General features: G+C 37.7%; 3 protein-coding genes across 4 annotated transcripts; all 3 read right to left on the bottom strand.

Moving 5' to 3' along the window:
• Nucleotides 1-1,081: 1,081 nt before the first annotated feature.
• Nucleotides 1,082-9,590, bottom strand: LOC107091461 (G-protein coupled receptor 161-like). Its single transcript, XM_015385402.1, has 6 exons — nucleotides 9,341-9,590; nucleotides 7,020-7,407; nucleotides 4,890-5,611; nucleotides 3,911-4,018; nucleotides 2,043-2,168; nucleotides 1,082-1,903 (listed from the first exon to the last, which is right to left on the bottom strand). Exons 2-6 carry the CDS (start codon nucleotides 7,361-7,363, stop codon nucleotides 1,629-1,631), a joined length of 1,575 nt encoding a protein of 524 aa, XP_015240888.1. The 5' UTR covers nucleotides 7,364-7,407; nucleotides 9,341-9,590; the 3' UTR covers nucleotides 1,082-1,628.
• On the bottom strand, nucleotides 9,457-14,179 carry LOC107091433 (G-protein coupled receptor 161-like). Its single transcript, XM_015385356.1, has 4 exons — nucleotides 13,930-14,179; nucleotides 11,611-11,998; nucleotides 9,842-9,855; nucleotides 9,457-9,608 (listed from the first exon to the last, which is right to left on the bottom strand). The coding sequence occupies exons 2-4, from the start codon at nucleotides 11,952-11,954 to the stop codon at nucleotides 9,457-9,459; spliced, it is 510 nt and encodes a 169-aa protein (XP_015240842.1). The 5' UTR covers nucleotides 11,955-11,998; nucleotides 13,930-14,179.
• Nucleotides 14,180-15,960: 1,781 nt separating this feature from the next.
• Nucleotides 15,961-22,181, bottom strand: otc (ornithine carbamoyltransferase). 2 transcript variants are annotated; one of them, XM_015385358.1, is made up of 10 exons: nucleotides 22,022-22,181; nucleotides 21,786-21,924; nucleotides 21,595-21,676; nucleotides 20,282-20,369; nucleotides 18,868-19,021; nucleotides 18,676-18,798; nucleotides 18,557-18,610; nucleotides 18,334-18,483; nucleotides 16,267-16,404; nucleotides 15,961-16,186 (listed from the first exon to the last, which is right to left on the bottom strand). In XM_015385358.1, the coding sequence occupies exons 1-10, from the start codon at nucleotides 22,102-22,104 to the stop codon at nucleotides 16,127-16,129; spliced, it is 1,071 nt and encodes a 356-aa protein (XP_015240844.1). In that variant the 5' UTR covers nucleotides 22,105-22,181; the 3' UTR covers nucleotides 15,961-16,126. The 2 variants fall into 2 exon arrangements, with proteins under 2 accessions (XP_015240844.1, XP_015240845.1); XM_015385359.1 differs by having other exon boundaries at nucleotides 16,127-16,186; nucleotides 21,786-21,921; nucleotides 22,022-22,174.
• Nucleotides 22,182-25,440: the final 3,259 nt, after the last annotated feature.

Below are 25,440 nucleotides of genomic sequence, written 5' to 3'. Positions count from 1 at the left end.
AGGCGCTAAAAATCACGACCAAATGTGTATCTAACATGACTTTATTTTACATAGAGTTTTAACATGTGATTTGTTTTACTTCACCCCTCACTGCTTGAAAGGGATCATGTTGATATAAAATGCGTTTTGTTCCTAAACAAGCTTATATGCATAGACATTTGAAAATCATCTATAATAGATTAATTGATGCTAGACAGGGATTGGAAAGCAGCTTTACACTTTACAAAACTACTAAATATTGAAGTTGGATGCATGTATGAATGCATACGTCTGACATCAAGGCATTAGTACCAGAGGTGGTCTAAATAGAAATTGTTTTACTGATGATTTCTGTTATATCTTCAGTCATGTGCACACATCTCAATGTTTTCCAAATAACATTGTTTCACTCAAAGCAGATAGTTTGGTATAACGTTTTAATACAAATATCCAAATGTAAAAGGTCATCACTTCTCATTTGTAGTCATTTTCTCCTATAAAAAAAAGTACCAAATATAAAAACAGGAAACAAATGAGGTAAGACTGAAACATGAGAACTGGACTCGAGTTTTACAATAAGATTCAATCCACCTGATGAGAATACAAGTGGAAAAAACAAAAAAAAACACGTAACTCTGGAAACACGTCTTCAAGTCAGATTTGAGCTATTAATTCAGCAAAGTTGGTGTCTAAAATATCGGCGTGAAGAACCGACTGTAGAGACCATTTTTTGTACCCGTCTGTGTTCTAAATGATTTGCATTATTGCATTAAAGGAAAACTTGAGAACGGGTTAGTGGTAAGTACCTTAGTTTGCATTACAGAAGTTGGACAGCTGTTTATGATGTAATGGAACTAGAAGCGTTTTCAACCCTACTGATTATTTTAGTGCACAGAGTTACGATATGTATTACGATCATAACGTGTTATGCTACGTTATGAACTAAAATTATATTACCTAGGCACCAAATTGGTTCTTTAAATTGTGAATTCAATTTAGGTCTATAAATAAGACTGATTTGAAACTAAACACTTATGACCCAACATGAATTGTAATTAATGTTTAGAATAATGACTGAGGTTTAAAAAGAGCAAGAATGAAAAGTGGAAATGTTTTTTGTTTTTTTTTGTTTTTAGTCCATACATCCTATTCTTCTGTACATGATTTGTACCGATCCTGAAAGAAAATAAATACATAGATATTCCAAAGCTTAGAAGCATCCAGTCAGCACTGATTTGATTAAATTCGCAGTTTTTTAAGTCCTCAAGCAAAAAAAAAAAAAAAAAAAAAACATTTAGGAGACATGACAGTAATGAAAACATCACAGAAGCTGTTGCACAGTGATGTTTTTTGCTTGGGGCACTAAAACGAGGTGATTCTTTTTGCATTTTTCAAGCAGGCAATATGAAAAAACTATAAATTTTCTTCCTTATTTTAACTCAGACAAAATGCCGTATTTTAAAAATATATAATGACAAAAGATCTGCAGCAAAAACCTATCATATAAGGTTACAGTAGTACAAAATTCCTATTAGAGTACAAAAATGATATAAAAGGTTTTCAAGATCCAACATGGTGGAATGACTATACGCCTCTTCCAATTGCCTTCAGCTATAGAGCCCCATCGCTGAAAACACTGCGTAGTGCGTTCAGATGAGCTTCTCCTCCACATCCACTTCCTCCTCCTCCTCTCTGTCGTCCTTCACGATGCCTTCATCGATGCTCTCCAGCCTCAGTCTCTGACCGTCCAGGTATCTGGGTTTCTGCACCCCCCTCGTCATAAAGAGCCCCCCCTGCGGTGCTAGACTCTGCTCAAACAGCGCCAGCTTGGCATCGCTCTCGATGGCCTTCGCCAAGCAGGAGGCGAAGGAGTCCAGAGATTTATGGACCTCTGCATGGATTTGGACTGAAGACATGTTTTCAGCTGCAAAATGAAATTAAACAAACAAACAAAAAACAAACAAACATTAAAATTGCTTAGTGCCACCTTGTTTTTTTCCCCACTTCTTTGGAATATTTTTTTCTAGCATGTTCCCTTCGCCTAATGCCCAATGGTGAGATACCTTTGGAATGCTCCACCTGGTCTTCGAAGGTGACCGAGCTCCGCCTCCTTCCAGATGGGTTCCCATGGTGCGCAGGCCAGGAGGAGCCATCTGTGCAGGAGTTCTCCAGCAGCATCACATCTGTGCCTGCCGGTTAAAGACAAACAGGAGGACTTCCTGTAAACAGGGCTTCACATATTACCTCCCAGTAAAAAAAAGAAATAAATAACCACAACATATTCAGTCAGAAATTACTCATCCTGAAAACAAGACTTGTTAGACAGGAATGAATGAAGGAACCTTTTGGTCTGGAGTTCAGCTTGAGGCCAGTTTATCTTAGTTATGGGTAAAAACTAGATTTAGACAAAAAAGGACAGATTAATGAATTGAAGAAACCCCTTAGAGACATAAAGCCATTTTAATTGTATTATTAGTGGTTAAAGAAGGAAATAGAATATAAAAGTCCAGTGAAATGTCAAGAAAATCACATAAAGGAAGCAAAGAGGCTAGGAGGATCTTTCCTCATTAGAAATAGGGCAGGAAGGTGGCTCACAATCCTTTAAAATGTATAACAATAAACTGACACAAACCTTGTGTCTTTTCTTAATGTCAAATAAAATCAGCCTTTTTTCCAGTATTTGAGCTTTCCTGCTTAGTTCCATGGAAAAACTCTCACTACTCTTCCTGACTCACTGCTAAGTCTGAAGGCAGCCACTTCTGTTCCGACGGCACTGTGCACCGGTCAAGTTCATAAGATCGTAAATGTGAACATATACAGCACCTTGGTTAGGGATTACAGGGCAGGCAGCAAGTCAGGCCTTCTCATCCGACATCAGTGTCTGACCTTGTAAATTCTCTAAAGAAAGGAAGGTCAGACATTCCCATAAAGCACTCCCAAACCTTGTAGAAAGTCTTCTCAGACCAACACCACATTAAAGTTTTACTATAAAGAATGCTAGGTCAATTAAAGGCAACTGACAAAAGACTTTTACCATAAAATTGTATCCTAGCACTCCATAGTAGGCTGAAATATGCAGTTTTTTCCAAACCAAAACCTCAATTTTTCCCAGTTGGAACAATTGACCTAAAAATCCTCAGAAGTCAGAAATACAGATAGGAAAATCAGCAGTTTTGTCATCACCTAAAACCTTAAAATCTTTTTTTTTCTTTTTTCAAAACAAAAAAACCCTTAAAATTGGTGGGCTTAAATATAAAACCTAATGATAGATATATAAAAGAAACTTTATTTGACAATCAGTTCAATTTAAGTATTTAGGGCTTCAACCAAAATATTTCAGGAATTCATAACCTTACCACTAATACTTAATTTAACTATTTAAAATAATTGATATAACACTTTTTTTTTTTTAAGTATTTTAACAAACACATTTTTATAAAACCAAGACAGAATAGGATTCATTTTCACTAAATTTCAGGTTCAATAATTTAAGCTACATCTAAAAATGTCCATAAATACTGAAATGACAGCTACATGAATCAAAAGTAAGTGAGAAATAAATGGTTAGTAGTTTATATCGCAAATAGTTGTTTGTAAACATTTTCATTTCTGTGCCTCATTTTCCAGAGGTTTATGTTTGAAAGATGAATGCCCTTGAAAAGATTGACTGATAAGCATTTGTAATTAAATGTAATTAAATGGTTGTTCCACAGGAGGAGAAACCTAATCAGAAAGTAGTGATGCACTAAAATTAATCCAAAACAAGAGTAACCAACTCCCTCTGCACCATAAGCAGAAACCCATAGGATAATATGGCAGCATTAACAGCTAGCAGGGGTTAGAGGATTGCTACACCTACACACAGTTACAATCATCATTGGTTTGCAATTTGAGAAAAGTTGATTTGTTTCTTCCAGTGTGTAACTCGTACCTGAGTCCTGAGTAAAGCTGAAGCCGGTGTCTCCTGTGCTGCTTCCTTGGGCTAACAGGTGTCCTCCTCCAGCCAGCATTGCAGTCAGGTGGGGGGACATACCCAGGTCTGAATGGAACAAATAAACACTTTATGAGATGGTACAAAAACAGGCATTCAGGAAATAAAACTATTTTTAGGCTTGCAAAGCTTTCCTGTCCTTTTCTTTCTTGGGCTAAAACTGTCAGTTAAAAAATAAGTCTACCCAAGAGCCAAAGAAATAGAAAAATACAAGTGGATTTTTGTGGAGCGGGGTTTGTGTCTATTCTCTTTTGTATGTTTGTACACAAAAAAAGAGCAAGCACTATTTAAATTAAACAAACCAGTAATTTCTTTAAAGATTTTCTGTAGGAGAGGGATGTGTATAGAACTGTGCATGTTTTGCATGTTTGCATGTTTAATGTGGGCTAGATTAGAAATAATAAAAAAAGGTCAATTTTCATCATAAAGCACAGAATTGGATTTCAGTCTTTCTATTCAAAATGCCTGCCGCATTAGGTTTATTTCCTTTATAAATTAAAAGCAGATTTTGGAATACAAAAGTCAGCATTCAGTAATGGTTATTGGATAGATGTGTTCATATTAACTAGAAAATTAAAGATTATGTAAAAAATGTCTTTACAAAAATATGAATTCTTTGTGTTGTAACAAAAACAATGCTTTATCTGTGGGAGGATTTTAACTTGTCTGTATCCTTATCACTCAGCTTCCTGTACTTTGGGTAACCAGTCCATCTGGAATCAGATGGGAGTCATACAGCTGCAGTTAGTGAACAATTATAATAATATAATTATTAATAATCTTCCACTGGTTACTTTTTCCATCTTTTCTATAGTTTAGAAATGCATTAATAATTAGAAACATCCAACTAATAACTATATCTTTGTATAAATATGCCATCAAAGTTCACATACACACAGAGCCCCTGCTGTTCTCCCACCTGTGATCCTGTTTGAGATGCTGAAGAGGCGGGACGTCCGCTGCCTTGTGGCGAAAGACTCTCTGTAGTAGCGATCGCCGAAGCACATTCCCAGCAGCTCCTTCCTCACAGTTTTATTCCACAGGCCGTAGATAAGTGGATGGCAAACGGCGCTGCAGAAAGAGAGCCACGCTACCAGAGTCTCCAGCCCCTGAGAGACGCTGCCCTGCCCCCACAGAGCCTCTGTACACACCACTCCAACGTACGGTCCCCAAGTCACGAGGAAGGTGCCGATCACCACCAGGATGGTGACAAAGGCCTTGCACTGACTCCCTGCGTACACGAGGCTCCTTCTGCTCCCATTAGAAGACGTGGAAGTGCTTGAGTTCTTGCGTCCGTTTCTCTGAGCCCCAGCTGAGTCCTCCTGGGCTACGACAACGGTCCCACAGTGGATTTTTCTGGCTTTCATGCGAGCGACGCGGAAAATGAATCCATAGCAAGCCAACATGATGCAGAAGGGCGGGAGGATGCACCAGATTACCCAGAAAGCAGTGTAACTGGGGTCTCTGGACCAGGATGCAACACATGTCCGCTTTAAACAGTCAAACTCAAAGGAGGACCATCCAAACAACGGGGGCAGACAGCCCACTAAGGAGTGTAGCCACACGTAGACGATGACCACCGCCGCCCTGTTCCCTGTTATCTTCATAGGGTAGATCATCGGGTAGAGCACGGCGTAGTACCTGTTGGGATTAAATGGGAACATGATGAAGAAATCTGTCAAATAGGAGCCAAAAAACCCAAGAGGCTGCTAAGATGGAAGAGGCCGATACAGGAGCTGAAAGCTGCAGGAGCCCACTAAGAGGTCTGTAATGCGTTCTGATTAAAGCCGCAAACAACAGACAGACGGGAGCTTGGCAGGAGAACAAAAAAACTGCTGTGTAACCAGAAATCCCCCAAGGTGCTGAGGAGAACTAGGAGAGCAATGAGAACACCGAGGACTGAGCTGCTGAGAAAATCCAGTCAGAGCTTTGAAAGGTCAGCATGCAGGCAGAAAACACAACTGATCTCAGGTAGTTCAAAATGCTGAAGTACAGGTCAAGAGTATAAATCAATTATCCTAATACCTGATGGTCTTAGACCTACAAATCTGTATTGATGTTGACTGTTTTCCAGAGTTGCACATTAAAACTTTAAATGTTCGAAAAAATGAGCTCAGATCTTATTTATGATCTGCCCCAGCATAAAGCAGGATTGTGGAAAATGATCTGTGCGTCTGCAGCAGGAAGATTCTAATCTTTCTTCTTTTTTTGATCTCCACTTTTATCCGCCCACTATTTAATTTTACTTGATTTTATTGATTTAACAAAGAATAATTGGTCTTTATCAGACTGTTAAAACAACAACAGTGGGTCTTTAGTCAGGGGCTTCTCCTTGTCCGGTGCAAGACAGACTGCTACAGAAAATCCCCCACACTCCAAAAAATTTAAATCTAAGCAAGTAATTTTTTCTTAAAATGAGTTTATTTTTTATTGAATTGAGAAGGTAAGTGACAGACTTTGTCGATTCGACAAAGCAAATTCCATTTAAAATAAGAAATAACAATTGCATTGTAATTTCAAGTGCATATTATCTAATTATCTTATTTTAAGGGTAAAAATACTCCTTCCATTGGCAGATCATCCAGTGCACACCAGTACCAAGTCCTTTGCAGCCTGTAAAACACATTTTTATTCCTGTATTTTTTTTTTTCAACTCCTTCCATCTTCCCATTAACTCTATACTTTTTAAACAAGAACAATTCTCTTGAGAGATACTTAAAGCTTGGAATATAGTTTTACAGAAACTTTGCTAAAGTTCTTCACAACATCCTCTCTGACCTGTCTGCTACATTCCTGCACAACCTCATAAAATCGCATTAAAATCCACTGAAATGTGTTAAGAAAATGTTGAACCATGTAAAAGGTATAAGTAATAAACCTTTTTCAGTTGTAAGGCTTCTGAATGTACCAAAGTAATAAAATATGTAAGAAAAATAGGCAAAATAAAAAGAATAAAACCAATCGAAGCTTGGTCCGTAATTAATCTCATCTAGAAACTGATGCATGTAAATATTATTTAAATACAAGTATACATTGATTGGGGTCTGACCTGTCAATAGCGATAGCCCCGAGGGTCATCATGCTGGCTGAGCTGATGAGCAGGTAGAGCAGCGCAGTGAAGTTGCACCACACCACCCCGAAAACCCATTCCCTTTTGGCCGAGCTCACAGCCACAAACGGCAGCACCAGCACGGACAGCAGCAGGTTGGACAGGGTCAGGCTGAACACAAACTTGTTGCTGGGCGTCAGAAGGTAGGGCCTGCGATAGAGGGTGGCCACGATCAGCAGGTTCCCCAGACAGGCCAGGAGCGTGATGGTCACTATGGACACCGACTCCAGCGCTGCCAGACCGTTGCCATTCCCCGCTGAGGTGCAGTTCCTACTGGAGTTCATGGTGAGAGACGGGACCACCGGACGGGAAAGGCTACTGTGGAAGTCTGCGTTGAAAGATTGGGGGGGAGAAAAAAGGCTGTTATGCATATATTGAACATGAAACAGACCAGTGTTAGTTTTATTCTTTATTAATCATGTGTATTGTTAATCTGTTAGCCAGATTAGATTGAGTAGAAGGCCTTCCTTCACATGGTGGATTACATTGTGTGAACAGAGGCCATCTAATGAGGACAGTCTTCTTGTCTGTAGAAGATACGCAGGATAAGGACACATCCTGGAGCCGGACTGATAGAGGAGAGCTACTGTATCTGTAATCCTGAGGCATAGAGGCAAGAAGGTCAGGGCATGGATGGCGTGTCTGTTTCTGACATGAACAGCTAAGCATCCACCTGATGCGACACAGACTCATGAGGTATAGGAAGCAGGAGATGTTCGGGGCTCATTTTTGCCGGATGCCAACACTTGCTGACGTTTTGAGCCCACCACTGTGCCGACGGCAAGCTATTTCCCTATCTAATAAACTCTGTTACTTTTTTACTCCTTTTTTTATAGTCCTTTTTATATGTTTTTTTTACCAAATTTGAGTTAAGAATAATTATACTAGGTAACTTGCTCGCAGGAAAAGAACCGGAAGGGAAGTTCTGAGGCGTAACCGCCTTCAGGGGGGACCTAACTTCCCTATTTAACACCGGTAAATCACCTGATATGTTGACAGGAAGGCAGCCACAGTAATCGGAAGATTTTTGATTAGTTTGATTATTTTATTTATGGTTGCAGACAAAGCTCTTTCGACTAAACATATTTTAGAAAATTCTAAGTAAGTTTTATTGGAGCGGCCAGACTTTCAGTAACACAGATGGATGAACTGATCCATGGATAAATAAATAAATACAAACGAATGAATAATATGAAATCAATATAAATAGCAAGATAGATGATGCTTTCCTTAGACAAGGGAATAATTAATAAAAACCATCCATCCATTTTCTGGCACTCTTAATCCCAAGTGGGGTCACGAGAGGTGCTGGTGCCTATCTACAGCTGTCTAAGGGCGAGGGACGGGGTACACCCTGGACAGGTTGGCAGTCCATCGCAGGGCAACAGAGAGAAAAACAGGACAAACAACCACTCATGCACACCTAAGGAAAATTTAGAGAAGCCAATTAACCTAACAGTCATGTTTTTGGACTGTGGGAGGAAGCCGGAGTACCCGGAGAGAACCCACTCATGCTCAGGGAGAACATGCAAACTCCATGCCAGGAATCGAACCTGAAACCTTTTGCTGCAAGGCAGCAGTACTACCCACTGCTCCACTGAATAAAAACCAGCTATCTAAATATGTTTCCATTAGCTATTTCCAGACTTGAAAAAAAAACACTTTATTGAAAATTTTGCCTTCTGCCAGTTTCCTTAAAAATAAAAAATCCTTAAATAAATAAATAAAACAGATAACTCAAAGAAGAAACCTACAACAAACAGCTATGATCACATAAATCTTGATTAATTTTCCAACAAAAAGTCTGAACCTATCAAATTATAAAATTCCCCAAATAGAAGGAGGATTAATGTTCTTTCTTTGTGGATAAAACCAACGTTAATGCTACTCGCAAATCTTTGTATAAAACCCCCTGAGCGTGTTTTTTTGGAGCCATTGGCCTGATAATAACACATATAATAAAGTTATAACAAAGAAAGATTTAAACGTACGGGATAGCTTCAGCTAAAGCTTAAACTCCCACCAAACATTGAACTCTGCTGAAAGTTAAGCCTTTATAGCTTCGTCTGTTAGCATATTTCTGTTGTTGGTGACAATAGTGATTAAAGCTGTGGCATTTAGTGGTTTTTCTGAACAGAGGGATTGAATTAAACGGAGAACAGGGGCGTGTAACGGTCATATTCAGCTACCGTTAGTTAGCTAAGTTAGCTCTAACTTTCCCCCATTCCCCCCCTCCCTGAACTCGGCCTTTTTTTTTTTACCTGCTTTTGTTCGGCGCTGGGGCTCCACATTCTTCTACGCAAAGACGAAACATCCATCTTGGTTTTGTATTTCCTCACAACCCGAAGAAAGACGGGAGGAAATGGAGAGAAATGGGTCAAAGCCGGTGATTGTGGGGAAACTTTGGTATGGTTTTGTTCTTCCTCAGATTTATCTCGGACGGCCAGCTGTGGTTGCAATGGCGTCCTCCTCCTCCACCTCCTCTTCCTCCCACCCAAAGCTCCAGCTCCCTCTCCGAGCTGCCGCTCTCTACGTGGGTGGTCGTCGAAAAAAAAAAGGCCGTTATATCCCAGTGGTTAATTTCTTTCATTAAATAAATAATTTATTGGATTTGTTATACTTTGTGCATACAGATACATAAATTGTACATTGTTTTTGGGGAGAAGCACAAATTTTGTGTTCGCTTGTTGCTGTATTTTTTTTTTATTAAACCAACGGATCAATACTCGCTGAGAGAGTTTTCTGTTTCTGAATGAAGTTACCTGATTTGTTCGGACTGGACCACACACAGAGATCATAGCTTCCCGCTACAAATGTGACACCCGCAAACGAGCCCACTCTATCTGCCAGCTCATTCAGTGAACGGTTTATTAATCAATATGTTTTCGTGTGTATTTGGCAGCAGAGAATGAATGCCTTTAATGACTCTTTTGATACCAGGTCACTATTCGGACAGGCGGTTTTGTGACGCACACAGGTAGAGCTAAAGTTCATGTTTGTTATGCCTGAAAACACTCTGCCTGGAGCAGTGAATTTTCCCCTCACTAATTTTGGCTAAAATTGCTGTGGTCCCTATTTAGAGTTGTGCTTTCAGTATCATTTTTCAAGTGGCTGCATTCTGTATTCTAGATAATGAGGAATAGAATAGAATAGAATAGAATAGAATAGAATAGAATAGAATAGAATAGAATAGAAAATCAATTTATTGTCCCACTATAGGGAAAATTCCGGCGTTTACAGCAGCAAAAATATTATGGAAAAAAAAGGTCACACAAATATGGACCTTAGAAAAAAATTATGAGAATAATATAATAGCCACGAGTTAAAGAGTTTATTGATAGAATGTAATTATAGGAGTTAAATAATAGAGTAGAAAGAAAATAACCATGTGGTAATAGAAAATATTTGGATCTTGGGCAGCAGGCCAAAATATATATTCTTTATGAGAATAATTGTTTTATGAGTTCACATCTGTACTTCTTGTGCTTCTTTTAGACTTCTTGTATAAATTAATGACTGTATACTCCTACAATGACTGTATACCAGCTTTAGGCGACATGTGTTCTGGAAATGTATGCATCCCCATGCATATATCCAAAATTTTCTTTTTATTTTTATTAAATCAAAGTATTATGTTAGGCCTTCAGCCATGTAGAAGTTGGATTGAAGTTGAAAGAATTATCCCTCTTTTTGCTTGAGCTAAGCTACATGATACGGATCCACGAAAAGAGCTCTAATTCCCACCCTAAATAACCACACGTCACCTACAGTCCTCCAATCAGGGACTGTGACGCATTAATGCTTTTAACCACGAGGTGTCGCACTTTCCCAAAAAATAAATACCAGAATTTAAACCTTTAAAATCACTTTTTTAGTTTTACAGTTCATGGTTCAAACTTTGTTGGATTTTTCTAACAAACAGAATTACATGTTAAAGTAAACCCTGATTTTAGATAAAGCTGCGACTTTAACACAAAATAAGGGAAAAAAATAATATACATACATATTCATATATTTCTTTATTTCAGGCACTCTCCATCAAGTTCAGATAACTGTAAAAGCATTAAATACGAGAGGTAATGTTTTTTTCTACGGAGAACAATTTAATTCAAAATTACATAAATAAATAAAAAAACATAAATGAATATCCATTTAAGGTAAAACTAAATAAATATCTAAACAATCTTTAAATAAATAAATAAANTTGGAATATAGTTTTACAGAAACTTTGCTAAAGTTCTTCACAACATCCTTTCTGACCTGTCTGCTACATTCCTGCACAACCTCATAAAATCGCATTAAAATCCACTGAAATTTGTTAAGAAAATGTTGAACCATGTAAAAGGTATAAGTAATAAACCTTTTTCAGTTGTAAGGCTTCTGAATGTACCAAAGTAATAAAATATGTAAGAAAAATAGGCAAAATAAAAAGAATAAAACCAATCGAAGCTTGGTCCGTAATTAATCTCATCTAGAAACTGATGCATGTAAATATTATTTAAATACAAGTATACATTGATTGGGGTCTGACCTGTCAATAGCGATAGCCCCGAGGGTCATCATGCTGGCTGAGCTGATGAGCAGGTAGAGCAGCGCAGTGAAGTTGCACCACACCACCCCGAAAACCCATTCCCTTTTGGCCGAGCTCACAGCCACAAACGGCAGCACCAGCACGGACAGCAGCAGGTTGGACAGGGTCAGGCTGAACACAAACTTGTTGCTGGGCGTGAGAAGGTAGGGCCTGCGATAGAGGGTGGCCACGATCAGCAGGTTCCCCAGACAGGCCAGGAGCGTGATGGTCACTATGGACACCGACTCCAGCGCTGCCAGACCGTTGCCATTCCCCGCTGAGGTGCAGTTCCTACTGGAGTTCATGGTGAGAGACGGGACCACCGGACGGGAAAGGCTACTGTGGAAGTCTGCGTTGAAAGATTGGGGGGGAGAAAAAAGGCTGTTATGCATATATTGAACATGAAACAGACCAGTGTTAGTTTTATTCTTTATTAATCATGTGTATTGTTAATCTGTTAGCCAGATTAGATTGAGTAGAAGGCCTTCCTTCACATGGTGGATTACATTGTGTGAACAGAGGCCATCTAATGAGGACAGTCTTCTTGTCTGTAGAAGATACGCAGGATAAGGACACATCCTGGAGCCGGACTGATAGAGGAGAGCTACTGTATCTGTAATCCTGAGGCATAGAGGCAAGAAGGTCAGGGCATGGATGGCGTGTCTGTTTCTGACATGAACAGCTAAGCATCCACCTGATGCGACACAGACTCATGAGGTATAGGAAGCAGGAGATGTTCGGGGCTCATTTTTGCCGGATGCCAACACTTGCTGACGTTTTGAGCCCACCACTGTGCCGACGGCAAGCTATTTCCCTATCTAATAAACTCTGTTACTTTTTTACTCCTTTTTTTATAGTCCTTTTTATATGTTTTTTTTACCAAATTTGAGTTAAGAATAATTATACTAGGTAACTTGCTCGCAGGAAAAGAACCGGAAGGGAAGTTCTGAGGCGTAACCGCCTTCAGGGGGGACCTAACTTCCCTATTTAACACCGGTAAATCACCTGATATGTTGACAGGAAGGCAGCCACAGTAATCGGAAGATTTTTGATTAGTTTGATTATTTTATTTATGGTTGCAGACAAAGCTCTTTCGACTAAACATATTTTAGAAAATTCTAAGTAAGTTTTATTGGAGCGGCCAGACTTTCAGTAACACAGATGGATGAACTGATCCATGGATAAATAAATAAATACAAACGAATGAATAATATGAAATCAATATAAATAGCAAGATAGATGATGCTTTCCTTAGACAAGGGAATAATTAATAAAAACCATCCATCCATTTTCTGGCACTCTTAATCCCAAGTGGGGTCACGAGAGGTGCTGGTGCCTATCTACAGCTGTCTAAGGGCGAGGGACGGGGTACACCCTGGACAGGTTGGCAGTCCATCGCAGGGCAACAGAGAGAAAAACAGGACAAACAACCACTCATGCACACCTAAGGAAAATTTAGAGAAGCCAATTAACCTAACAGTCATGTTTTTGGACTGTGGGAGGAAGCCGGAGTACCCGGAGAGAACCCACTCATGCTCAGGGAGAACATGCAAACTCCATGCCAGGAATCTAACCTGAAACCTTTTGCTGCAAGGCAGCAGTACTACCCACTGCTCCACTGAATAAAAACCAGCTATCTAAATATGTTTCCATTAGCTATTTCCAGACTTGAAAAAAACACTTTATTGAAAATTTTGCCTTCTGCCAGTTTCCTTAAAAATAAAAAATCCTTAAATAAATAAATAAAACAGATAACTCAAAGAAGAAACCTACAACAAACAGCTATGATCACATAAATCTTGATTAATTTTCCAACAAAAAGTCTGAACCTATCAAATTATAAAATTCCCCAAATAGAAGGAGGATTAATGTTCTTTCTTTGTGGATAAAACCAACGTTAATGCTACTCGCAAATCTTTGTATAAAACCCCCTGAGCGTGTTTTTTTGGAGCCATTGGCCTGATAATAACACATATAATAAAGTTATAACAAAGAAAGATTTAAACGTACGGGATAGCTTCAGCTAAAGCTTAAACTCCCACCAAACATTGAACTCTGCTGAAAGTTAAGCCTTTATAGCTTCGTCTGTTAGCATATTTCTGTTGTTGGTGACAATAGTGATTAAAGCTGTGGCATTTAGTGGTTTTTCTGAACAGAGGGATTGAATTAAACGGAGAACAGGGGCGTGTAACGGTCATATTCAGCTACCGTTAGTTAGCTAAGTTAGCTCTAACTTTCCCCCATTCCCCCCCTCCCTGAACTCGGCCTTTTTTTTTTTACCTGCTTTTGTTCGGCGCTGGGGCTCCACATTCTTCTACGCAAAGACGAAACATCCATCTTGGTTTTGTATTTCCTCACAACCCGAAGAAAGACGGGAGGAAATGGAGAGAAATGGGTCAAAGCCGGTGATTGTGGGGAAACTTTGGTATGGTTTTGTTCTTCCTCAGATTTATCTCGGACGGCCAGCTGTGGTTGCAATGGCGTCCTCCTCCTCCACCTCCTCTTCCTCCCACCCAAAGCTCCAGCTCCCTCTCCGAGCTGCCGCTCTCTACGTGGGTGGTCGTCGAAAAAAAAAAGGCCGTTATATCCCAGTGGTTAATTTCTTTCATTAAATAAATAATTTATTGGATTTGTTATACTTTGTGCATACAGATACATAAATTGTACATTGTTTTTGGGGAGAAGCACAAATTTTGTGTTCGCTTGTTGCTGTATTTTTTTTTTATTAAACCAACGGATCAATACTCGCTGAGAGAGTTTTCTGTTTCTGAATGAAGTTACCTGATTTGTTCGGACTGGACCACACACAGAGATCATAGCTTCCCGCTACAAATGTGACACCCGCAAACGAGCCCACTCTATCTGCCAGCTCATTCAGTGAACGGTTTATTAATCAATATGTTTTCGTGTGTATTTGGCAGCAGAGAATGAATGCCTTTAATGACTCTTTTGATACCAGGTCACTATTCGGACAGGCGGTTTTGTGACGCACACAGGTAGAGCTAAAGTTCATGTTTGTTATGCCTGAAAACACTCTGCCTGGAGCAGTGAATTTTCCCCTCACTAATTTTGGCTAAAATTGCTGTGGTCCCTATTTAGAGTTGTGCTTTCAGTATCATTTTTCAAGTGGCTGCATTCTGTATTCTAGATAATGAGGAATAGAATAGAATAGAATAGAATAGAATAGAATAGAATAGAATAGAATAGAATAGAAAATCAATTTATTGTCCCACTATAGGGAAAATTCCGGCGTTTACAGCAGCAAAAATATTATGGAAAAAAAAGGTCACACAAATATGGACCTTAGAAAAAAATTATGAGAATAATATAATAGCCACGAGTTAAAGAGTTTATTGATAGAATGTAATTATAGGAGTTAAATAATAGAGTAGAAAGAAAATAACCATGTGGTAATAGAAAATATTTGGATCTTGGGCAGCAGGCCAAAATATATATTCTTTATGAGAATAATTGTTTTATGAGTTCACATCTGTACTTCTTGTGCTTCTTTTAGACTTCTTGTATAAATTAATGACTGTATACTCCTACAATGACTGTATACCAGCTTTAGGCGACATGTGTTCTGGAAATGTATGCATCCCCATGCATATATCCAAAATTTTCTTTTTATTTTTATTAAATCAAAGTATTATGTTAGGCCTTCAGCCATGTAGAAGTTGGATTGAAGTTGAAAGAATTATCCCTCTTTTTGCTTGAGCTAAGCTACATGATACGGATCCACGAAAAGAGCTCTAATTCCCACCCTAAATAACCACACGTCACCTACAGTCCTCCAATCAGGGACTGTGACGCATTAATGCTTTTAACCACGAGGTGTCGCACTTTCCCAAAAAATAAATACCAGAATTTAAACCTTTTAAATCACTTTTTTAGTTTTACAGTTCATGGTTCAAACTTTGTTGGATTTTTCTAACAAACAGAATTACATGTTAAAGTAAACCCTGATTTTAGATAAAGCTGCGACTTTAACACAAAATAAGGGAAAAAAATAATATACATACATATTCATATATTTCTTTATTTCAGGCACTCTCCATCAAGTTCAGATAACTGTAAAAGCATTAAATACGAGAGGTAATGTTTTTTTCTACGGAGAACAATTTAATTCAAAATTACATAAATAAATAAAAAAACATAAATGAATATCCATTTAAGGTAAAACTAAATAAATATCTAAACAATCTTTAAATAAATAAATAAATCTAGAAATAAATAAAAATTTGGTAAAATGTTCTGTTAAAATATGTATTTTTTCATGGGTATATTATATATTATAGATTTTGTGGAATATTTATTAATAATTTATCAATAGAGGTATTTATTTATTTTATTTTTTATGAAACGATTCTCCATATAATTTATAAAAACAACATGAATAAAAAAAAGTAAACCCATCATTTGGAAAAAAAAACATGTAACATTTTCAGAGGGTCCAAGGTAAATTCTACCTTAAAGGTCAAAATTTAGGAATAGAGGTCTGCGGAGTATAATCAGTCAAAAGAGAGACCATCAAACCCTAAAAAAGGAAAATAGGTGAAATTATTAAACAGAAAAAAGAAGAAATAACAAATGTAAAGAATTTCCCCATCATCTTACCATGATGGTCCATTTCCTATTCTCAGCTTCAGGAAAAACAAGGGAGCGGGACGAGTAAAACACCTGGTCATCCACCTCCTCCAACTTCCTGGGGAGGCAGTGAAGGAAGGTCCAGTCTGGTTTGGCCACACTTCCAGTCTATTTTCATCCATACCCCCCCAAAAAATAGAATTAATATTTTCTAAGTCACTAAAATGGTACATTTAATGAAGCGTTTTTTTTTTGTTTTTTTTAAATCAGAGTTCTTTTTTAGTAACAGATTGTTTCAGACTTGTTGAACTACTGTGATATAAAACTACAAACTAAAGATAAATTAATAAAACTTTGTTTAAAATCTGTTATGTGTCCTGAACTACCTACTTCCTCAATATATAGACAGATGAAAGACATCTAGTATGGGGAACGGAATCACAGAGCATTGCAGACATGGTCATACCAGTTTGCATTTTACATTTTCTCTCATTACTCCCCAAAACTTTAAGTCACTACACTGGGATTTCATTTGATAGGCAAACTTAAACACTGACATAATTGGGAAGAGCATCTATAGCTGTGGTACGGAGTCACCGAGCAGGCAGCGCCCTCTGCTGCACGATCAAGGGTACTACCCACAAGTCACGAATCAATTTGGAGCAAAAGTAAAAATGAGGGTGTAACTTTTGAAGTTGAATTTGGGAATCACAGCCGCAGATTCGTGCACTTGTAATCATTGGTTTGTATTTGTGTTAAGAAAAAAAAAATGAAGATTTTAATAAAGATTTGTTTTGCACCTTTTGTTTTGAATCAGCTGGGGCGAACTGAATGGAAGACATTTTTGATGTGCAACTCACAGAACACAATTTGTGTACTGTGTATTTTTTGTATAGTGAAAGATGAAAAAAACATTAAATTAAAAAGCTCCAACTTACAATGCACAAATATTTTTTGCAAAATAGGTTCTGGACCATTTAAAGCAAAACTGAGACTGTAAGAGGTTTTTAATGTGCAACTGGTAAAACACAATGTGTGTACTTGAACTTAAAATTTGAACAGGTGTAAAAAGAAATTTACTTGTGATATTTTTTATTCTACAATTACAGAACTTATAATGTAACTCTCTCCACAAATTCAAATTCACACTTACAATGCAGAAATAGTTTTGATTCTATTACTGGCTCTATTAAAAGTGCAGTAGGTAATTTTTATAAAAATGTATTTCCTTACATAATTGTTAAAACTGTTGACTCTATCATGAAAGTGCAATATGAGGCATCTTATCTGTGATTAAAAAAAAAGAAAAATCAAACAGCACTGGTGTCTTCCAGTGAGCATACTGCCATTTGCAGAAGAAAAACATCTTAATCCGAAACAACCTATCAGTAGGGATGTCTTATCAGTATCAATTCTACTTGTGTATACGCAGTTTAAACCCCTTCCCTGCACAGCGCGTACAAGCTCATAGATGTTTATGTACTGTAGCTGCATGTAACTGTAAGCATACTGTATTGATCATCAGGAGCTTGCTTATTAGCCTGTACCTTCATGGCAGGCTACACTGTAGGGGAGTAAGGGAGTAGTGCAGCACAGAGTAAGGTGTATGGACCTGCTTGTTCAACATTTTAGGCTAAGTTCATGGTTTCTTAAATCACCCTACTGCAGCTTTATTTTGACTAAGCTTTAGTTATTTTCTAATGAAAAATTGAGTATTATGGAAAAATCCCAATAAAACATGTTGACATTTAGTGATTCCAAAAAAAAAAAAGTTGAAATACAATCCACTGGACTTTGTTTTCCAACTCTGAAGACTTTTTGCTTCCCATCCAGGAAGGTTTCTCAATACAAAATATTTGGATTTGCATTGAGTTCCAGACTTTTTAGAGTAGCCCAACAAAATCCTTGTTACGGCTTGGAAAACATGTATATTGAAACAAAAACATGTCCGCCCCTTAGTAATGGGGAGTCATTGAGGTCCTTGTTGGCCTGCAAATTAAACTGAAAATGTGAAACTGCTCAAATGATATGGCTAAATGGCTCCGTGGAGTATCATAACTGATCTTTAAACGCCAACTAAACAAGCTTCTTCCTTGCCTGCATGGTTATCTGGTATCCTTGGAAGTCTTTCAGCCTCCTTTTCTTCTCTTCTTCCTGACCCATGCTGACCCAAGTGTCAGTGACCAACACATTGCTGCCATGGGCAGCCTCCATTGGATCAGAGGTCAGAATGAGTTGGGTCCCATGCTGAGACAGAACCATGGTTAGAATGGGTGAATGTTGTTAACCAAGAATGACTTTAATCAGTCTAAAGCCTCACTTCTATGGACAGCCTCTGTGCCTCCTCAGTGACGCTCTTGTCTGGTTCATAACCCTGTGGATAACAATGAATTTAGGGTGATCCCATTAAAACACATGATAGTCTGAGAAGACGCAAACCTTTGGTGTGGCAACTTTAAGATGAACCCCTAGTTTGGCAGCGGTCATCATAAAAGAGTGGAGGACATTGTTTCCATCTCCAATCCAGCTCACTGTAAGTCCACTAAGAGATCCATAATGCTCCTAGAAGAAAACAGTGAGGGTTAAGCGGGTTCATTAAATGAATAATGGTATACCGAGGTAAAATGCTACCTGCAAGGTAAGGAAGTCTGCCAGAATCTGGATGGGGTGATATAGGTCAGAGAGTCCGTTAATGATGGGGATAGATGCCTCCCGGTCCAGCTCCTCCAGAGTCGAATGGCTGTAAACTCGTGCCAAGATGATATCGCAAAGTCCTGAGAGAACCCTGTGCAAAAATATATGCTACACAAAACATCCAGGAAACCCACTGCTTTCCAACAAATCACAGGCAACTATAAATATAAGGTAGAATGTGTCTGTAAAAAAGTATTCCAGCTTTCTGCTCATCATAGGGATGCACACCATTGGACAGGTCTAAATTATATTTTCATCTGGACATGTCTGCCCCATCATGTAATGACCCCCCTAAGCAACTGCAATAGGGATTATGTTAAAAAAAAAAGCAGCTTATGATGACTTCTATATTTTACCATCTCTACCTAACCTAATGTATCTGGGGCAGTGACGTGTCATATTTCATATTTGAAAATATATTCAATACAGCCCTATTTTGTGTTTTTAGGTTGGAAGCAGGTCAACATTTAATGCCAAAGAGACTGTTCTAGTCTTCATTCACAATTACAGAGTAACAAATACAAGCAAATATTTTGAAAACATGTTTTATGCATCCTTTTTACAAGTTAACATAAAACATTTAGTTCAAATGGCAGTTGCTTCTTCTCTCTTCGATTAACAAAAACTAATGGCAGAGATGTCATATCTGTACTTTACCCGAGTGTGAAGAGAATCTGCCTGGTAATATTCAATATTGTTGAATATCGATTCCATGATTTTATAACTTTTTTTTGCTGCTATAGGTAACTCACTTAAGGCGTAGGCAATACTGCATAGCTTTCTTAACTATATGTTTATAGAATAATTCCGAGCGACATGTATTTTAAAGAGGGGCAAACATTGCAGGTGATGGATCAGATATTTCCCACCGTCTCCCCTTTTAATAGGTTTTGCATTTACATGTTTTAAGTTCTATTTCAATGTAATACTTTTTGCAACTTTATAGCTGTAAAAAACAGAGCTTTAAAAGCGTTCAGCTGCTTATGCAGGACTTTGGTTCAGTTCAATCTGTATTATCCTGTCTGAAATTTAAATTAAGAACACATTTAGGCCAGATCAGTGTTTTATGTTCTCTGTGTCAACAAAGTTAGCAGCAAAAAAAGGAACATGAACTTATTTTCTGTCCATAGAAATGTTTTTTCTTTTTAATATAAATTTAGTTTTTTTTTGTTGTTGTATTTACTAATGCTAAAACTTTAAATTACTTATGCTTTTACTTCAGTCAGTTATTTCATTTGGTACTTTTACTTTTACCAGAGTAATGTATTTGCACCAGTATCTGTTCTTTTATTTAACTAAAGAATTTGATTACGTTTAAAACCTCGCAAAAAAAATAAAAAATAAAACACACCTTGCTGTGTCAGTGCTGCTTTCATTCACTCCTAAGTGGATGTCCTGTGAGGTTAGAAAACAGGGGTGGCCACCCAGCAATGCAAAACCTGAAGTATATAAAAAAAAACAACAACATACGTTTTCATAAAAGTCCAGACACTGGAGATAATCATTTGAAAATCACAACAAACACATACTCTGAAAATACATACATGTACAATAGCCTGATATACTTCCTTGTAGAAGAAACCCCCATTCTTTTTCATATTTTGCCATAATTCAGCCATAAAAGTCAAAGTCCTTTACAGTCATTTTAGCTTATATACCAACACATATCAGCAATTGTAAATTGGAAAAAATGACAGATGCCTTTAAACATCTGTCTGAAAATAAAACCCTGAAAGGCTGGGCATGTTTTCTCCTTCATGAATCAACTTTTGCTGCCTCAACAGCTGCAAGTCTTCAAAGTTTTTACCATCACAACAGTCACATTTCTCAGACACGATCAGATTTGATGTTTCACCACTGTTTCACCATACATTAAGTTCTAGAATACACCTGGGCTATTCTTACACATGATCATATAGCACCTTGTCTTTAACACTGATCAGCATTTCTATCCCTGCTGGAGAGAAGTCTTCCCACAGCATGATGATGCCTACACCTTGTTTCACTGCAGAGATTACTTACGGTATTCAGAATAGCACACAGGTGCAATCTCAGTTTCTCATCAATGAGAACCAACCAAATGCTGTTTTAAACAGGTGACACTGTTATGTCTGACCTGTCTGTTGTATTCTTCAGTTTTAATTTCACTAATGTTCTAAAATAAACCTCTGTGGCTTTAAAACCACAGCTGTTTTTTATTAAATTAACCACAGGCTCGGTCTGGCAATTAGGCAGCTTCTATAGGTCATTGGTTGCATTGGATTGTATTTGTATCAGATTAAAAGCGAATAAATAGGCTTCATATTTTTACCTAAAAAAAAAAAAAACATTAACACATTTCCCTTATCTTCACAATTGTGTATTACTTTGGGTTGTTCTAGTGACAAAAAATCCCAATAAGCTAACTCTAAGTTTGCAGGTTTAATGGGACAAAAGGGAGGCGTGTGTGCACTGTGTTTTGTTTCTCTTCTTTTTCTACAGGCTTACCCTGAAAGTTAGCTTTCAGCAGATCCTTTGTTTCTCCTAACAATGGCAGGCAGGAAACAGCATTGCACCAAATACCACCAGAATATATTTGATTTAAACTGATCAATGCTAAAAACTATAAACTAAGTTTCCACACAGCAGTTTGTATTTAAAGCTCCATGTAGAAAACCTGAACACCTGTTTCTGTGGACATTCTTGTTCTGGTGCTCCTCTTCTCAAATATCATTGCAATCGCCTTTCCTTGCAGAAGAGGCAGATACTGAAATAGAAACAGCATTTGGCTCCTTTAAAACACTTAAGTAAAACTGGACATGTGAAATACATGGACACTGATTTATGCATTTGTTCTCTTTACAGTAGTTTAATACCTGCTTTTCATGCTTTATCTGATGCTTGAGGTCCCCTGATACCCACAAAAGCCGTTTGATTTCATCAGAGCTGAAATCTTTAAGTGTGAGACAGCTGCGACCTTTTAAACTGACTGAACTTAAAGAAGCTGCAGCACTGCTGAAAAAAGGCAACAATATTTCTATGATTTACATTACCATGCAATGTTGACGGAAATTTTTGTGCAATCACCTTTAAATAAAGTGGAATTCCTTACCTAAATCCCCTACGTCGGTTGTAATGGAAAGATTTCATACATTTTAAAAGGCAACTGGTGACAGATAAGAGATTTAGAGGCATCACGGTTTAAGAGTCAATAAAAGAGCCTAACGTTCAGCGGCTTTTGAGATCAGAAAGTCAAAGGGGGCTGCACCCTTTAAACATCGAGAGAACCTCTGAGTGGGTGGAGTAGAGGGATCTAACGACAGCAGATAAACTGCAGAGTAATCAAGTCCCCTAACTGTGTATAAATACTTTGTTACTGCACCTAAGTAGCTTGTTTTTTTATCTGCACTTTACACAAGTATTCTGATTCTGTAAACTGATATCCTTTCTACTTTTACCTTCTCCTAACTTTATTATTTACTACATATTGATAACAACGTAACAGAACAGCTGCAACTAAATAGGGAAATCCACAGGTGCAAAGTGAATCTGTATGTTGGAGCCCAGCTTCTTGATAGAAAAACACAGACAGGATAATAGGCATGTAATTACTGGTTGTGAATACATGTCTGTATTATCCTGTCTATTTTTTTTCATGTTCTCACCCATGGCCCCTGTGCTGAAGACATGATAATAAATACATTTCTAAAGAGATGTGCTGGAACCGACAGTTATTTGGACCCATTTAATTTTTTTTTCTTTACAATTCTGTTTTGGTTTTGATTTTAAAAAATGAAGGTGGCAGCTTCAGTCATATGGAAATAGGATCACAGTTTATGTTATTCCTATCGAAACTGAAATAATACTCCTATTTGTTATAGCAAACTTTTTCAGTTTTACTTGAATTCTACCTATGATTTGATTAAAACTGGTCATTTTTATTTAAAATAAAACATACGTGTGTAAGTTATTTGACATCACTGTTGGATTCAGGAAAAAATAACTTTGCAAATAAATAGAAATTGACTCTGCACACCGAAAGAGGATCAAGCAGCGACTGCAGAAGCGGAAGGAAAAGCCCACCCAACCAGGGGCGGATCTAGAAAAATATTTATGTGGTGGCGAGAGAGGGGCAGGAATTTTTGAGGGGTGGCAACATATGGCATTTGTTTACACTGAATTTAATCACAGTTATCACAGTTTGGTGAGAATAGTATGTACAGTAATTGTTTCATGTGAAACAGTTCTTATTAGAAATACATCGTACAATGAGATCTCACTTAATAGGAGACAGAAGAATGATAACACTACTTCTAGAGGGGCATTATCACAGGAAAGGTATTAAGGTAAGACACAGGTGCTGAGTCACAGATGTGTGAGATTGACTGTCAGAGAGGCAGCTTTGCAGTGTTTGCACAAGAAGAAACTATAGAAAGAAAAAGTTACCCATCAGAGATCTATGGACTGAGCTGTACTAAAGTGAGAATTACTACACAGTAGAGATAAATGGGTCAAGGCACCCGAACAAGGTACCGGACATCCATTTTATTGTTTACTCTGAACACACATTAACCACATTTGTTCCTCAGTAACTTGACATACAGCAGTTAAGGCAACATGAAAGGAACATTTCATGCATGTAAATATGCTGTAGATAGAGCTGCTGTATCAACAAATCAACAAAAAGGCAGGTACTGTATGTTACATTAAAATCTCCACAAATCTAAAAAGAAGCAATATAAAAATACATTTTGCTTCCAGTCTGAAAAGTATAAAACATTTTGTGAGAAGGTTCATACAGGTTTCTGGATAGTTTCATATTATATATACAAAAAAAGAAACAACAACACTGCTTCATTTTAAGCAGGATTCACACCAGTATCACATTTTTTACTTTTAACTCTTTTGGTTTTATTAAAGGAAATATCAGATTTTCTCAGGTGCCAAAACAAAATGTAACAGCTCCTTAAAGGCTCACCAGAGAGCATAACATAAAGTTGACATGACTATAACAGCTGAATGCGGCGATTTCCATGCTGCTCAGCAAAATGCTTCACTAATGTATTTAGATCCAATGCCTTTGCGCCTTTTGATTTGAGTATAACCAAACTTGATCGTCTCTTTTCTGTCAAAGTTGACCGCAAATATGTCTTTATGAGGCTGAAACGTCAGGCCTAACTAACATCATAGTTAGAGAAATAACGTTCTGATTTTTATCATCTCAAAATCAGCATTGCAGCTATGTTAGCAACATTGTGCTTTCATTATGATTTAATTTCTCTGATAGTTAATCAGTTTCAACCTGTTTAGTCCCGTGTCTCCTCTCCCCATGACCCCTGCTCCCTCGCTTTGACTCAATAGGTTTTCAAAACTAATCAGTCTCAGTCGCTCTCACGTCATTTCGTGCTGCATTCACTGCAGTCCGACATTGGAAATTAGCCGTCGTAATTCTCAAATTATCCATAATTTATAAGCCTCGCCACCCCTAACACCAACTGGGGTGGCAGCAGGGGTGTCAAGGCTGTCATTTAGGGTGGCATTTGCCACCCTATGCCACCCCAGTAGATCCGCCTATGCACCCAACATCAAGCTTTTCTTCTCCGAATCCCCTCCTGCAGCCGTCTTTTATTGACAGAACATAGCACATGATTACAAAACAGTATTTGTTCATACATAACAATTGATCAGTTCATACAGACAGGATGCTCCACCAGAATCACGAGGAAGGATGGTCTCCTGACTGCATCACAAGGCACAGTGCAGCATCTCTCAGCACAAACGATTCTAAAGCACACATTAATTTTATAATCATAAACCTGACAATCACTTTTTCTGAATTATTAATGTTCATGACCTAATATTACAAATAATAGTTTTATTTAATCTTTTGGTAGATTTATTTAACAACAAATGATTTCAATAACTTTTTTCTATTGCAAGGGATTTAAAGTAAAATTGACATTTTCAAGCCAAAAATTTATTTTTATTTTTTTTAGGAACAACACAAAATTTGTATTAAATAGAATAGAATAGAAAATCCCTTAATTGTCCCATAATGGGGAAATTCTGGTATTACAGCTGCAAAAAAATTATAGAAAAATGGTCACACAAATGTGGACCTCAGAACAGGGCATGAAAATTATATAATAAAAAAGAGTTAAACAAAAATAAACCAAATAAAATAGTTTACTGTAGAGTCTTTTAACAATATAAATAATGTGCACCTGGAGAAAAAATATTCAATATACAGCTGTGGACATTATTACAGTAGAAGAAATTAGAAGAAAATAGAGATGTGCAAAATTACAGCGTATCTTATTTAACTGACTAAGCTGTAAAAATATGCATGAATGTAACAACTTACTGAGGTTGTTGGGAACAGTGATGGTTAAACTAAATGATGTGGAAATTTCACTTTATTCATTGCAGAGCCACAGGTACCTTTTTGGTTCTTTGGCCATTTTAATCTAGCCTCGTGAGACCATCCTGATCTCGCGAGCTTTCAAGGTTTCACTCGCAGATCAGTCTGGA

The sequence above is a fragment of the Cyprinodon variegatus genome, unplaced genomic scaffold (genome assembly GCF_000732505.1).
Source record: "Cyprinodon variegatus isolate N-32 unplaced genomic scaffold, C_variegatus-1.0 Scaffold337, whole genome shotgun sequence".
Classification (NCBI taxonomy): Eukaryota; Metazoa; Chordata; class Actinopteri; order Cyprinodontiformes; family Cyprinodontidae; genus Cyprinodon; species Cyprinodon variegatus.
This window is presented reverse-complemented; position numbering and strand designations above follow the sequence as displayed.

What these genes read in the sequence shown, in the direction of transcription:
- LOC107091461 (XM_015385402.1), bottom strand. Translation starts at nt 7,363, where the DNA reads ATGAACTCCAGTAGGAACTGCACCTCAGCGGGGAATGGCAACGGTCTG. An exon ending in GGGGCTATCGCTATTGACAG is followed by an intron (nt 5,612 to 7,019) that starts GTCAGACCCCAA and finishes TAATCCCAACAG; the next exon opens with GTACTACGCCGTGCTCTACC. An exon ending in CCAGGTGGAGCATTCCAAAG is followed by an intron (nt 1,904 to 2,042) that starts GTATCTCACCAT and finishes TTCATTTTGCAG; the next exon opens with CTGAAAACATGTCTTCAGTC.
- otc (XM_015385358.1), bottom strand. Translation starts at nt 22,104, where the DNA reads ATGCCTCTAAATCTCTTATCTGTCACCAGTTGCCTTTTAAAATGTATG. An exon ending in CAGACTTCCTTACCTTGCAG is followed by an intron (nt 18,799 to 18,867) that starts GTAGCATTTTAC and finishes GTTTTCTTCTAG; the next exon opens with GAGCATTATGGATCTCTTAG. An exon ending in ATAGGAAATGGACCATCATG is followed by an intron (nt 16,187 to 16,266) that starts GTAAGATGATGG and finishes TTCCTTTTTTAG; the next exon opens with GGTTTGATGGTCTCTCTTTT.
- LOC107091433 (XM_015385356.1), bottom strand. Translation starts at nt 11,954, where the DNA reads ATGAACTCCAGTAGGAACTGCACCTCAGCGGGGAATGGCAACGGTCTG.